General features: G+C 54.5%; 4 protein-coding genes across 4 annotated transcripts; 2 read left to right on the top strand and 2 right to left on the bottom strand.

The window, feature by feature from the left end:
• Nucleotides 1–6,376: 6,376 nt before the first annotated feature.
• On the top strand, nt 6,377–10,079 carry NCS57_00612300 (uncharacterized protein; the record flags this gene model as incomplete). The annotated part of the gene is made up of 2 exons (XM_053056021.1): nt 6,377–8,020; nt 8,232–10,079. The coding sequence occupies 2 exons, from the start codon at nt 6,377–6,379 to the stop codon at nt 10,077–10,079; spliced, it is 3,492 nt and encodes a 1,163-aa protein (XP_052914976.1).
• Nucleotides 10,080–10,879: 800 nt separating this feature from the next.
• NCS57_00612200 (2'-phosphotransferase) lies at nt 10,880–12,078 on the top strand (the record flags this gene model as incomplete). The annotated part of the gene is made up of 2 exons (XM_053056020.1): nt 10,880–11,311; nt 11,407–12,078. The coding sequence occupies exons 1-2, from the start codon at nt 10,889–10,891 to the stop codon at nt 12,076–12,078; spliced, it is 1,095 nt and encodes a 364-aa protein (XP_052914975.1). The 5' UTR covers nt 10,880–10,888.
• Nucleotides 12,079–12,261: 183 nt separating this feature from the next.
• NCS57_00612100 (uncharacterized protein) lies at nt 12,262–13,153 on the bottom strand (the record flags this gene model as incomplete). The annotated part of the gene is made up of 2 exons (XM_053056019.1): nt 12,262–12,908; nt 12,958–13,153. 2 exons carry the CDS (start codon nt 13,151–13,153, stop codon nt 12,262–12,264), a joined length of 843 nt encoding a protein of 280 aa, XP_052914974.1.
• Nucleotides 13,154–13,987: 834 nt separating this feature from the next.
• NCS57_00612000 (RRNA-processing protein EFG1) lies at nt 13,988–14,940 on the bottom strand (the record flags this gene model as incomplete). The annotated part of the gene is made up of 2 exons (XM_053056018.1): nt 13,988–14,577; nt 14,631–14,940. 2 exons carry the CDS (start codon nt 14,938–14,940, stop codon nt 13,988–13,990), a joined length of 900 nt encoding a protein of 299 aa, XP_052914973.1.
• Nucleotides 14,941–15,077: the final 137 nt, after the last annotated feature.

The raw sequence follows: 15,077 nt of genomic DNA, 5'->3' as shown, positions 1-15,077 counted from the left end.
GTCACGACGGTTCCCTCTAGTCAGATGAGCCACCTGAAAGTTGCAGCTGTTTCTCCAGCACTGTGCTGTGTATCCTCAGGGACCCCTGGGCGCGCCATTGTCTAGCCCGAGATTGAAGCTGGGCTAGCCCGCCGATGGACGCGTTTGGGGGCGGGTCTGAATCTGAAACGAGAACTCGCCCATTTCATTCATTGCAGGGTCGCTTCGCCCTCTTGCTACGCGCAACGCAACCGTCTTGATCGTCCATCCTCCTTGAAAACTTCTCCTGTCTCCTGCTTGACTCCTGTGATGGGACGGATGGATTTGATGCAAAACGCTTGGGCGTGTCGACCGCGCTGGCGCTTGTTTCGAACAAACTGTCTTCTTACCGCCAATGCCACTGCAAGGAATATCGCAACTGGAATCCTTCAAGCTCCTTGCTCGGTTTGAACTCGGCCGAGTCGGATAGGAATTCGCCCTTTGTTTTGGGGCCACAGTTTTGTCCTCCCGAAAATATTCTGCGTCACGCGTTGCCGATCAGGGTCTTGCCACTGGAGCTTTTGGCAGTGTAGAGGTGGCAAACACGAACGAGGTCCGCATGATCTCATAGCCTGATGAATCATTGAACGGGCTTGACATTTTGTGCTTTCCCTATCCGGAAGGGCAGGCCCGAATCCAGCGCGACCTCAAGGTTTGGAATATCCCGTGGTGCCCGCTCGCGTCCTGCCACGAGGCGACGTCCTTAAGACAGCTCTTAAGATGACTCTTAAGACAAACTCTAACAGCATAGTGCCTCAGCCGGGATATCTCAAGGTCGCTAAACTTGCCGGGCAGCAATACCGGGCCGGAACACCTCCTTCATGTCATGTCGTCCCGTCTTGCTCTACTTAGGCTCGATCTAGACACGCGATGCCGTGGGAACTGCTACCTATGTCTATAGGGGTTACTCTACGCGGCATGGCGCCATTTCCCCAACTTGCTCACGCTGGGGAGCAGCTCATCTTCAATAATAAGAGGTTACCAAGCGCATGGATAATTTTCCTGTACATGGGTCTTTGGTGGTATTGGCACGATTCTCCGTGTTGGAGTTTCAGGTTCGACGGAACGTCCCGAAACTCAGACCAGTAATGGCATTGTCTCCAGCAACCGTAGGGTTACAGCAGCCGCCTTTATGCAAGTGACAGTGTTGTTTGTTTTTTCCGTTGACCGGGTTGGTCAGACGGCTCTCGCAGTTCGAGCGTCCCGGGATTTGTCTTTCCGTGTAAGTGTCCCAATTGTGTCTAGGGTACCCGTACGGGTTCATCATCTGTTGGTCAGTCTCGACAACCATTGTAAACGATGAATTCTTTATCCTCGTATAGCTCGTGTTTTTGGTATGGCGCATGTGTGTCGAGTGTCTGGGTAGTTTGTTCCTGTGCTTTTGAGCCATTGTTGGTTGAAGTTGTCGTCTGTCGTCAGATATGGGCCTACGTGTGAGTGCATCAAGCCCCGAGGAGTTGAGCCACTCCCACATAACCAGGCTTTTTGAGTTCCACGATCGACGAGGAAATAGTTTTCGAGGGCACGTGTTGACTTGGTCGCGTTATGGTGGTCCTAGTGGGTGGCAAGGAAATACATGACCCAAAGTCAACTCACCTCTGGCCATCGAGACGTGGGTTGATCACTCAGGAGACGCAGATAGGTAGCTAAACCAATGCGTCAGCCATACGATTCCTCTCGTTACACCAATCTGTCGTTTGTCATTTTCGGGAGCCCGAACTACACCATGAGTTGTGCTCTCGTGTCCATATGTTTCCCAGCATGGCTTCTGCAGGTTGTTTGTGTGATACCTTTGCGGGCGGGTGCAACTCAACCATTATGTCTCCCCCGGGAAACATAGATAAGAACCATGGCACTTTATACGATCTATGGGAGTTGGAGCAGCGTCCATGCGCATGAAATACTGGTACCGGCATGCTAGATGTCGCTTGATTCAAAGATATTCAGATGGCCCGGTAGTTTGCAGTGTTAGGTGAGATCGCAATGTCGTCAGTCGAAACATGCCAGGGCGTATCAAAAGCACAGCGACCGTAGATCCACGAAGTGATATACGACAAGCCTCCACTAAGAAGTCAATACCAACCCATTGGCTTGCCGTTGGTCTATCTGTTGGCGTGCCCATGCCCGTCTTGAACCCACGTTTTTGTACAGGGTAGCCAGTCAAGACCATCATCACGAGGAATAGGAGAACCGAGACAAGTTCTTTAGGTCCTATGTTTCGCTCGTCATAATCGTGTTTAACTGGGCGTTATATCCGGGAATGATGCTGTGTTGTTAGTTGGTATGTAGTCCACGGTAACCGTTTCGGATGGCGTTGAGGCGTGTATCGACATGTTGGCAGACTGACACTCAACTGGAGGTCAGCTGGTTGGAAATAACAAACACCAACTGGGGCCGATCAAACTGTTATCGATGTCTAGATACAATGAAACCTGATTGTTTGGCACACCCCATGTGACTGCTCGAACACGGCGTAAAGGGCTCTGCCTGACGAAGAGACAGTCTTGCTCTCGTCTGTATCACACAATGTGTATATTTCCACGACTTCAACGTGCCATTGTCCACGAGACATGTTCTAAAAACGGTTGTATAGCCAACCCGGAACGGAATCGTCATATTGAGCCAGCCTGCGACAAGTTCGTCAAGCCATGCGAAGCAATGTTGGACCTAAGGGTTCACTTCCGCACACGGCTCGACTAAGACATTCGAAGCCCAACGCGACGCAACGCGAAAGAGTTATGAGCCCGAATCCAGCCAGCACGCCATCTCCGGGAAGCCCCAGACCAGGCACTGCCGATGATGAATTTGTTTATCGACCCAAAACACCAACGCCATGCGGTTAGCGACATCGGGATAGACACGTGTGGTGAGCTACTGCGGCTCATCAGAGGTCGCCCCACAAGGATTCAACGGCAATTCGGCCTCGGGCAACTTGACTTGCAAGGCCCTGGCCTGGCGGCCGGCAGGACAGATTCAGCGATGGATGCTGTCGATATGTCGTGAAGCGCGCGGGCGCAATATCCCGTATTCAAATGCAGCTCTCATCCGCTAAACACTAGACCCAAAGTCAATGCCTGCATAGGACCCCACAAAATAGAAGTCGAGACTGCAGAAGAGGGGGAGCCGCAATAAAAGCAAGCGAGAAACAATGCTGCAGCTTGGCCGGCAAGTGGTAAGTAGACCAAGGGGGCTGCAGTTTTACCTAGTTCGTCTTTTCCGCAATCGTAGCCTTGCAGAAGCTCGCTCGCTCGCTTGCTAGGTGAGAGCGGAGGGATTTGGATAGTATGGATATGGATATGGGATAGGTAGCACGCTTAAACAGCGCTACCTAGGTATAGAAGGGGAGAAACGAAATGAGGTCGACGCATTAACGACAAACTGACATGACGCCTCGCATGCGCCGTCCCAAAGTCCGCATCGTCGGTTGCATCCGCCGAAAACCACATGAGAAAGGGAGAGCAACAGTAACAGTAACAATCCATGGATGGACGATCCAGCGGCCAAGAGTTTCCCCGTCAGGATTGGCTCTCGAAGATCTGCGCTGCTAAGGATGGAGACGAAACCACCCACGTCAAATTAACGGCGGTCCTGTTGCAGGCCAGAGACAGGCGAATGGTCCTTTCATCGGAGAAAACGCTTCGGGACCCGGTACATGGCGCGAACAAGTAACCATCTTGGGACCACGACGGATTCTGAGCGCTGAGGGTATTCGCAGAGTGTGCAAGGGGCTTCCCTGCTTGGTCCAGGTGCCGGCCTCAAGGTGGACGGGGGTGGGGGAGAGCTCGACCAACATTGGAACTTCCAACGACAAGAGTGGTTCACGACGACGACGGCCCTTTGCTCAGACTTTGTCGGCTGTGGAACTTGGCGTCACGTCGTACCTGTCGATCACCAGCTATCTCCTGCTTGAGACCAAATCAAGAAAAGAGGACACTTGTGCGAGCCGAATGCATCCATCTCGGGATCTTGGGGTTGGAGCAATCATCTCATGTTTGTCCTCCCCCCCCTGATACCGCGCCCAGATGTAAGTACCACTGGACGATAGACGGCTCCATCTCGCATCCTACCCCCAGAGAGCCTCTGTTTCAGCACAGGGATGGCGACATGTAGTTCCGCAGAGGCGTTTCCCTCTGGTCTACGACCCGGTGGTCGAAGCTCCCACGGGCGCCCTGGCGCTATCCCTCGTTGGGCGGCGCCCAGCCTCCTCGAGCCACGAGCCGACCCCTGGAATAGTGGGCTCCTCACTCTATCGCGCTCCCATCTCTCGCTCAGGTCCCGTTTAACGTTAGCTCAGCGGGCGGTCCATCGGGCGGTTGAATCCAACGGTGGCCCATGTTCTGCCGCTAGGACGGATGACAAGGGATGAGTTGCATTCCGTACGAGAAGGGAACCGCAAAGGGGAATTGGGATAGTCCTGTTTGAAATCGGACCAGGAGCAAACGCAGCACCGGTGCAGAGACAGGATGAAAGCTTGGGTCGTTTTGGGAATGGAGCTTTTGGCGGCCCGAAGCTTTGACAGGGAGAGAGATAGAGACCAAAAAAGGAGGGCATCGTCAAGAGCCGGGAGATGCAGGAGAAACTGTGGCTTCACAGAGCCGTTTCAAACAAAACCGTCGTCAACTCTCACACGTACGTAGTGTGATCAAGCAAGGTAGCACAACATGTTGTCGGCGCCGCGGGCGTCAGGGTCTCTGCAGGGGAAGGTCGGTTGCAGATCGAATTGATCCCCCCATCCCATCCCATGCTCTCCTCCCCCGATCCTGGATGGATGGATGGATGGATGGATAAGCAGAACAAGCCATGGATCCAATGTCTGTGATGTGCGTGCTGTGCAGCAACAATCCCGACCTCGAGAGCATGGTTCCGGCGCTGGGCTGGCTTGATGTCTCTGATTTTTTGCGCGAACTGCATCCACTTGCATTTGACCCAGCCAAAGCAAAAATCCACAATGTCTAGCCGTCCGTCCATGTCCGTCCATCCCTCCATCCATTAAGGACGTCAAGTATCCATGACATGACATGACATGGGGGGCGCGCGGCTTTGTCGGGGCATTTTTTCGACGAGTCGAGTAAAGTCTCGTCAAGTAGAGTAAAGTGAAGCCGGAAACGTTGACTGTCGGCCAAGTACTCTGTACACATGGCATGTCGACAATGATGCATCATTTGATGCCTTGGACTGAGCGGTGTCCTTCTCCTCTGCTGCAAGCCTCCTAAAAGAGAGAGCCCACCTGCTCGTGGCCGTCGTTCCTTGGCCAATTTGGTCAAAGGCCAAAGCTCTCGTCTCCTCGATTGCGTCTAGTCCAGCACCTTACCTGTCTATCTGGATCCTCCTCTCTTTCGCTCGCCCAACAGGGGACTGCTGTAGGTTCCAGTGGTGTTGGTGTTGGATCGAAAAAAGGGACCGTCCGTGTAGGGCCCTTGTCGACTGAGGTCCTGCTGCCCTCGCTCCTCGTTCGCCAAAGCACAACAGACAGACCCCTCCTCTTTTATCCTTTCATTCTCGTCCATTGCTTGCTCGCTCTCCTCTCGCCTCTCCTCTTTTTTGCTGCTCTCTCTTTCGCCCGAGCGAATACTCTCTTCATCCTCTTCTCTCCTCCCCTCTCTCGTCTCGTCTCCTTGCTCCTCGGTCCCTTATTCTTCTCCTTCTCTCTCGCCCTCTTGGTACCCAACCCCCCCTACGGACGCGCTCGCCTTTCGCCTTTGGCAGCATCTTGAAAACTCACCTCACCGACTGGAGCTGCATTTGCCTAGCCTTCCCTTTTTTCCTCACCTCTTCTTCGACCTTTTTAGAGGCCTGGACCTCAAAAAACCACCGCGATCGACTTCGCCTGCCACTCAACCCAGCTTGGCTGTGTTTTTTCTGTTTCGTTGCTACTACCTACCCAATTCAACGCCAGGTCCCCTCGACGACCCGGGCACCCACTCCATTGTGACGTCCCTCTTCTGGAATTGTCTGGTTTCCCAGGAACGCGTTTCAAGATACCGTTTGCGCTTTGACAGAGACGGAGGCTCGAGAGAGGCATTCTACTGTCTTAGTTCATTGTTCTATGGGACGGCCCATGCTGAGACTTGCACTGCCGCGCTCATTGTAATCACTAATAAGAAAAGAAGTCACTGCATCGGGGGGTCTTGTCTCGAGGACAACAGCCCAACGGAGCTCATATATCGGACAGCGCCCAGCTTGAAGCAGAAATCGAACTCTTCGACATTCGACATTCGACTCCAGATCTCATCGATACCCAGGCCTCCATCGCGTCCCCGTCCCGCCCGCGCATCCAAACCTCGAGGGTGTGGATGAAGCTTGACGTCTCATCTGCAAGCACTTGCTGGGATGCTACCGAGCTGCGGTGGGCGAGACCATGACGGCAAAGGGCGGTTTCACCAGTGCGGGCCAATTGGGCCCCAACCGTGCCGAGGGTGCCCACCAGCATCTGCCCATTCTCGCTGCACCCAGCGACTCGTCCAGGCCTGCCCATCAATCTGAACCATCTCCATCTTCTGCTGCCCTCGTCAACCCGGATTTGCACCGTCAGAGCCATAGCTCGTCTAAGCTACCCGCCTTTCGCTTCACTGACCGAAGGGCCAGCAGTGGAAATAGCGCTAGCAAGGCCGACACACCCCTGTCCATCACCATCACCAATGCCCAGCGCAACCATAACCGGATCCCCAGCTTGGACCTGAAAAACAACAACAACAATAATAATACCACCACCACAACGACAACCAGCGACGGCAGTCACAACCTCATCACCGACGCACCCACTGACACTTCGACGTCGGCTTCTCTCGCCCCCGCCACTTCCCAAAACACATCAGCGGCGCTCCCGCTGCAGCCGTCTCTCGCGCTCCACGCTCCCTCTCCGCCTGTCTCACCCAATCCGGGCTCCAGCGTCGCCCCGGCCTCTGTCTCACACCCGGTCCCGGGCGCACTCCCATCCACAGCATCAGCAGATCCAGGCCCATTGGCGCCCTCGAGCACTTCTGCTAGTGGACCAGTCGCGGCGCCAGACATTTTCTCAGCACCAGAGACGGCCCCGGCGACGACCCATTCTAACCCTTCTCACCCGACAACGCATCAACACGACGAAAAACACGCCGACACTGCATCAGTCTCTGCATCTGCATCTGCGACCATAATCGCCTCCGCGAACACAACCTCGCCCACTGAACTCTCGCCCACCGACGACGTCTCACCGCCGCTTTTGCGATCGCGTTCCAGGGCCTCTTCCTTTCAACCCTCGTCAGACGTCTCGGTAGTTGAGCCTTCACCCCAGGCGAAGCGTCCCGCATCCGTTCCCGACGCACCTGCACCTGTCCAAGGCGACACCCTCTCCCCGCATCTCTCCTCCAACAAGAATCGGACCCGACGATCCTTGGTATCTCGCAGATCAACAGCCGCCGCGGCCTCCACTGGCCCGCCACTTTCTTTGAACGCGGAACGCCTGCACGCCATCGAGGCCATCGAGGCCGCCCAGGGTGCCCAGGGTGCTCACGCTTCCTACCCCTCCTCATCCGACGGCGGTTCAGCCAAGGGTTCTCCTTCCTCTGGTCAGCGAGAATTGATCTTGCCCAAGACGTTGTCCAAGCCGAGCTCGATCGATGAGAGGCGAGCGTCCCTCTCGCAGCGACCTCCAGTTTCCTACCGGCCGCCTCTCAGCGTCAGTAACAATACGGAGCCGCCGGCCTCGAATCCCGTTCGCGTTCCCCCGATCCGGGCTTTTCGCTCATCGGGCTCTCGCAAGAGCCTCACCCTCGACATGAATTCGAGGTCGCGCTACTACGATTTTGGGGATGACGGCCCCGACTCCAACCATGACCAAACTCTGCGCGCTCTAGAGGGCAGAGCCGACCATGATGTTTTGCATTCGGCACCTGCTTTCTCGAACCGACACGACGCCTTTGACAACGATGACACCGGCGACGTTTTCCTCAAGATTGCCCGTGAGGAGGCTTCCCGGCGACAACCGGATGAGCAGCCTGCGGATGAGACTCGAAGTGTCGTGGTGAGTAAATTGCTTTTCCTGCCAACCCATTGTCTTACGCCCATGTGATGGTCCATGCGTATCTGTTCCGGCGCATGGGCTCTTGAGTCGCAAGAGACTGAGTTAGATCCACTGAGATAAGGAAATTCTCATATGTGTGCTCACTTGTCTCGCTTCTGAAACCGTACCCGAGCGTTGCTCCTTCTACTCGACCCAATACTAACTGGACTAGTCACGATCAACACGATTCTCCCATCGCCGACCACTATCCAACGTTGTTCCAACCCGCCAGCCCTCTTCACCTCCCCAGGTGCGGCGTCGCCTTTCTGACCAGCAGGAAACGTCCCGGTCAAGGGGCTACGACGACGAGAGAGCCAGTGAGGTCTCTCGCATGTCTACTTACCGGTCATTGACGAGGGATAAAGCCGCATCGGTACATCCTGGAGAGGATTTAAGTCGCCGATCGACCATCCGGCCATCACCGGTGACGCCTCGATCGATAGCCTTCCAGGAGCCCAGCAACGATGCGACGTCTCGCCGACGTCCCTCAGTCACCGACAACTCGAACTCGAACGGGCAAACGCGCAGTTCCACGTACAAATCTGCTCTGGGACACCACAACAAGACGTATAATTCGTCCCCACTAGTTCGATCTTTCGATTTCCAGCGCCAACCAAACCAAGAGACAAGTAACGGACCCGAAGGAACCGAGTCCACTTTGTCAACCACAGCACCCTCAACGGTGTGGGATGAGCTTGACGATCTTAAGTCTCGGATTCACCGTCTGGAATTGACAGGCAAGCTCCCGTCAACATCGGGCGCCGCTGTATCGAGACTATCAGATGAACGACCACCAACAGCAACCACAACGGTAACCACCATCTCCTCATCACCTAAGCGAGTTACCAACGGTAATCAGAACGCGGACGCTGTTAGCACCACGTCTTCGCACCGAGAATCGCACCCGATCCTACACTCCGCTCTTGCCAAATCCAAGGCTCTGCTTGATGCCGAAGTCTACCGGGCCCTCGAGGCTGCCGCAAACGATGCCATGGCGCTTTCTTCTATGATGGGAACCGTCGGCCAGCCCGGGCCAATCTCGAGTGGCGCCAGCACCATTGGTTCTGGCACAACCGTGACTGATCGCCAGTTGAGACGGAAAGCGGACGGTGTGTGCCGGAGCCTGACAGAGCTCTGCCTTGCCCTGGGCGAGGAGGTGACCCAAACGCGACCACGACAGTCGGTGGAAGCTCCCCCGCCTGCTCAGAACGACCCACCGACGACACCGACGGTCAACAAGACATTTACCGGCTTCACACATCAACGTCGGCCGAGTCTCTCGAACACCGAGCAGGCCTTGGCAAGGGCGAACACTAGTCCTCGAGCCATGTCCAAGTTTGAGGAGAGGAGGCTCAACATTCTCAACGGAAACTCGCTCCCTGCCTCTCGTGTGTCAAACTCTACGCCATCTACTCCACTGGAGCCGATTTCGCAGCGAAGATCTTCTCTTTTGGTGGCCCGGTCTCGCCGGGCAGGCACTGAGGAACCAGAAGATGGTAGGAAGTCGTCTTTGTTGCTGAGAACTCGACGCGCAGGAACCGAGGAACCCGACGAAGGCCGGAGAACCTCACTGTTTGTCCGCGGCCGGAGAGGAACAGTTGGCGACGAGAGCGAGGACGAAATGAAGTTCAGATCACCTTCGCGAGCACACACGGATCTCAACGCGATTCGGACAGTGACACATGATGCGACGCCACAACAACAAGCGTCTGACACTACTTCAGCCATTCCCCGCCGACGATTCGCCTCTTCCAACCTTACTGTTTCCCGGCTAGCGACGCCAGCGACTAATATGGCAACGCCCCCTCGGAGATATCTAGAGAGATCCACTCAGCAGGATCACAACAACAATAACAACAACACGGTGGCTGACAAGCTCGCCGAGGATCGCGGACAACGCTACATGTCGCTGGGACAGACTACGTTGATCAACCGAACCGGCAGCATGATCAGGAGGCCGAATCGAGACAGCATTGTTGCGTCTGCCAACCCTTCTACAGCTGCTGGCGGCTACAGATGACGCCAATGACAACGATTTGCATTGACTTTACGATTGTACTATTACACTATACACACAGTTTATGTTTCGACCGCAGGACGTGGCTATTTTCTTATATTCCGCTTTGGACGGGAGGCACCCCGTTTCCTTTTCTGTCGCATTTGATTCGGCTTGACGATTCATGACGAGCAGGTCCGTCGATAAGTCGATGGCTGCTCAACCCCAGTGTACATACCTACGCTGTCACCCACCAGAAGAGGCACATACATACACAAACACAAGGAAGACGAAATAAGCCCGCAAGAAAAAGTTGTATCATGGAGTTTGGATGGTTGTCTTTGAAAACGGCGCATCACAGGGCGGCGGCATGGTGAAGAAACCCCCGCGGCTGTCCGTCTGTCTCTCGGAGGCGAAGGCGACGGCGTACAAGAGGGGGAATGCAATGGGACCAGGATAAGCATATGGGTACATGCCAGTTAGTCTAATGTATGATATGGCTCGGTCGTGGCAATCACGATCTGTCTTTTGATGGTTCATTCGATGTACTCTTTTGTCTCTGTGATGTGCAAAGATGTTGGTTTCTCTTAAATAACGATTGTTAAGAAGATTTATAAACCACACGTATAAATGAGATTTATCACAAAAGACTCTAAACATGCGTAGGTGTTATTGGCTTCTCAATTCATATCTTTCGATATGTCATGGCTCTATGTATCAAACTTGGTCTATGAGGCTGGTAGCCTAGAAACTGCAGCGCTGAGTCAGGCCGAAGTGAAGGTACTTAGCCCCACCATCACCACAATTCTCCTTCCAGCTTAACAAAGGGCTTGATGCTCTCTTTCTACACATTCAAGCTGAAAAGGTTACCTTCGTCTGTTCCTCTCTCAGGCCGAAGCTTCTTCCAAATCCCAAGAACTCATTATACATCCTTGGGTCATTCAAGTGCTATAAACCGTCCCAAGACATCTCTCTCGGTTCAGCCCACAACTTTGACGCAACAAACACGCAGCATGGCTGACAACCTCCGAGAAGATGCGCAAGACGCATCACTTCTAGAACTGGAGGAAAAAGTTCAAAGTAGTACTTCTAAGGGAAGGGGTGACAGAGGACGGGGAAAGGGCCGAGGTGGTGGTGGAAGTGGACAGGGAAGGGAGGTTCAGGTATCAAAGGCCTTGTCGAAGCTGTTGAGACATCAGGCTGGGAACGCGGGTATTCAGCTTGACGATGAAGGATATGCGCCTCTGAATTCAGTGGTAAGTGAAATCAAGCTCGACTGGTGATGGCTGTCGTATGGACTGCCGTGAACATGCTTCACTCGACTCCGGACACAGCTAACACATTCTCACAGCTCGCATGGGGTCCATTACGCTCTCTCAAAGTCACCTTGGATGATGTGCAATCCATAGTCGCCTCCAACGACAAGCAGCGCTTTACTCTGAAGCCCAACCCCAGTACAAACCCATCCCTATCAACCACATCAACTTCACCTGAGGACTACCTCATCCGCGCCAACCAGGGTCACTCGATCAAGCTCGAGTCAGCGTCTCTATTGGCACCCATCACCATCGAGGCCGGAAACGTGCCTGACCGCGTCCTGCACGGTACCTTCTTTTACTTTTGGCCACAGATCGTTGAGACGGGGGGCTTGAAGCCCATGAACCGCAACCATGTACACTGCTCAACAGGAACCCCCGAGGAAGGCGTAGTGAGCGGTATGCGCAAGGACGCCGAGCTGGTCATCGAGATCGACATCGAGGCGAGCCTGAAGGAGGGCGTCAAGTGGTGGATGAGCGACAACGGCGTGCTGCTGACCGAAGGCGATGAGCAGGGCATCTTGAGCTCCAAGTTCTTCAAGCTGGCGACGGGCCGGAATGTTGATGTTGGCGTGCTTTGGCAGGATGGAGAGCATGTTGCTGACCTGCCCAGTGGGTTGAAGATTAGGCCTCCTTTTAACAAGGGGCCTCGTGGCGGTGGAAGGGGTGGAAGGGGAGGAAGAGGAGGGAGACGGGGTGGTTCTTGATGGAGGACATAAATAATCAAAACTACGTGATTGCTTACATGACGCCGTATCATTTGAAAGGTGGTCGTGAATTCATTTACCAGCTGTGGCTACTCTCACCTGGTCTTTGTCCTTGACAGCCATGACATGACTCTCGTGGCTCCCCAGCGCCCCTAGCACAACAACAACACATACTACAAGGCATCAAGTCTGGCCTGTAGTCTTGCCAAGTAGCGCTTCTTTTGCCAAAACCTCCTGCTCGAGCCACTCAAGCACCTTCTCAGCGACGGCATCCTCAGCCTGCTGTCGATCAGCGTAGCCGCTCACGGCGCCCACACCCTCGGGGATCCGTCCATCGTTTCTAAAGATTGGGCAGCCTCTCCAAGTCTCGCCGTCCTGCTCGATAAAGTACTCTGGAATTCCATAGTTCATCTGGCCGGCCAGAAGGGCGACTCGCTCGCGGATCAAGGGGGTACTGCTGGAGGCACCGCCGGTCTGGGGAGGCACAGCGATCGTGGAAACGCCTCCGTCCGAGTTGTCCTCTTCAGCCTTGACTCTAGTGCGAGAGGGTGAGCCCTGGGTCGTGGAGGCAGGTCGCTTGTTGCCCCGGGTGCTTTGGATATAGTCGTAGGCCTGCATGGCGGCGAACTGCTTCGCCTGCTGCGCCTTCTTGAATGTCGGGGGATCCTGACCGGGCTCGTAACCGAATCCTTCCTGAGGGAACGTCTGATTGCACCAGGGGAGGTGGCAGCTGACACGGGAACGTTGGAGACTGACCCCGTGGGCGACGACGTTGAAGGTCTCACTGGGCAACCAGTGCGGGAGGGGGTGCTTGTTCTGCTGGCAGTAGGCTGAAGTGTGTTAGTCAATGTGTAAAGAGGTAAAGAAGAGATCAATTACTGTTCAGAGTGCTGATCCAGTTCCCTTCGGTGACATCAGGCTCTGGGATGAGCGAGATGAGGGACGAGATAGCGGTGATTTGCTGCTGGCCCAACTGCGCAGGCAAACCAGTTTGTTCCTCCTCCGCCTTCTTCTCTTTGGCAAACTCAATGAGGAGATCCCAGGGGATACCCCCCCGGATGGTAGACGGAGCCATGGTTCGTGGTTTGCTGGTGGTAGAGTGTCGGAGTTGACTCAGTTGAGGCGTTGTTGCGAACTCTACGAAGCGTGATGAGATCACCCTTCTAGAGGTCAATGTTGGGCAGACTCGGAGGTTGTCTACTGATGAACGGTACAGAGATCTTTTTATATGATGACTGAGGGGATTATGTAGATATGCCATTGACCCATTGGGTAAATAAAGCCAACAATGGCAGTTTTTGCGGAATCAAAAAGAACCGCCCTCTTTTTTCCAAGATCGCAATGGCGAACCACACACAATAGGTAAGATACAGGCCCCATTCATTGTCAGATCTCTCCAAATAGGCAACTTGGAGGGGTTCTCCATTGACCAACTGATTCATCCTTGCCGGCCTCATCTACGCAGGGTCGTCCAAGGATCGAGACGCTCAATGATTGGATCCTTGCTGCTCAAAAGTGTACGCGATTTGTCTCGCGCTCAGGCGGTATTGCCTCATTCTCATGGTGGTGTGCCTAGACGAGGTCATCGACTGGGCCGCGGCCGTGGCTTGGGGGGCCGGTCATGGCACGGCCAGCTTCGGTGGGACTAGGCTATGTGGGAGGCCGACGACTCGCATCATATCGCATCGTCAGGCAGAAACTGCTTTACTTTTCATGGTTCGTCGAGTCTGAGATCCTGGAATCGCTCAATTGTGTTGGTTACAGCCTGGTCGAACACACACGCTCGACCCATCGGCAGCAGGGGTATCTACCAACAATCTATGCAATGTGTATGCGAGAAAAACGCCCAGCAAGAAGCCAGCAGCGCATGAAAATCGACATTTCTTCCATTTCCCTCTTTTCCCAGTGCTTAGTCCTCCTCGAAGAAGCCGCCCCCATCGCTGTCGTCGTCGTCGCTCTTCACGACTGGTTGCTTGTTTTGATGCATCAGTCGCCGGCGCTCTCTGCGGTTCATCGTGGCCCCCGAATCGTCCTTGTTGTTCGATGTGCTCTTGTCCTTGAATGTCTGCTGCTTTGGTTGCGTCTTTGCCACAGGCTTGCCAACGTTGGCCTGCGCCTTGGGCTTGTTCTCGCGGCGCTGAGGCTTGGTTTCTTCCTCCACACCACCCGGTGACCGTCTCTCCCTCAACTCTCGTAGCGCACTGGGCCCCTCCTTCAATGCCTGCTCGACCTCGGACCAGATTGGGGGCCGCTCCGTATGCAGCAGACCTCGCTGCTTCAGTGGTGTGTAATCGTTCTTGTCATCGTCGGCCTCCTTCTCCCGTTTGTCGACGGGGTACAGACTGATATAGGTTTCGGCGTGGGGAAAGTGTTGAGTGTATGCTTCGTCAACCTCGGCGATGTGGAGATCCCGTTTCAATTCCTCGAGCTCTTCCGGGGCCTCTGTTTCTTCAATCTTCTTGCGCAGTTGCTTTGCCAATCGCGATGCCTTCTTCCGTTCTGCACTCGACGTTAGTTCCTAAACCTGCCAGATAAATCAAGAAATAACATACCAAAGAAGCGAACCATGTGGTATTTCGAGATCATGGCGCTTCGTTTCTTCTGGAAAGCCTTGTCGGAGACGGTGGCCTTGAGAGCGGCCAGCTCGCGTTCGAGGTCATTGTGGACGTTGGCGGGAAGGTCGTGGTTCCGCTTGAGAAGTCGCTCGATCGTGCGCGTCCGCTTCTTGGCCCATCCTGACGTTCCCTCGTTCGGCCTATGCTTTGTCTTTGTGTTGTGCTTGCGCTTCTTGGCCGCACCATTGAAGCCTTCTTGATCAGGCCCAGGGGAGCCAAGTTCTTCAAAGTCTCGCTTCGGAGCCATGATGAAGGTGTGCAGTTTGCGCGATCAAAGGGGGAATGTTGTCGCTGATGTTGGCCGATAACCTGGGTGTAAATGGAGATAGAAGGGCGAGCGAGAGTTGGACAAAGTCAGTAACTTTTTTTTCGACTAGCGGGGAT

The sequence above is a fragment of the Fusarium keratoplasticum genome, chromosome 4 (assembly GCF_025433545.1).
Source record: "Fusarium keratoplasticum isolate Fu6.1 chromosome 4, whole genome shotgun sequence".
Lineage (NCBI taxonomy): Eukaryota > Fungi > Ascomycota > Sordariomycetes > Hypocreales > Nectriaceae > Fusarium > Fusarium keratoplasticum.
Note: the sequence above shows the minus strand (reverse complement) of the source record. Positions and strands in the feature narration are given on the sequence as shown.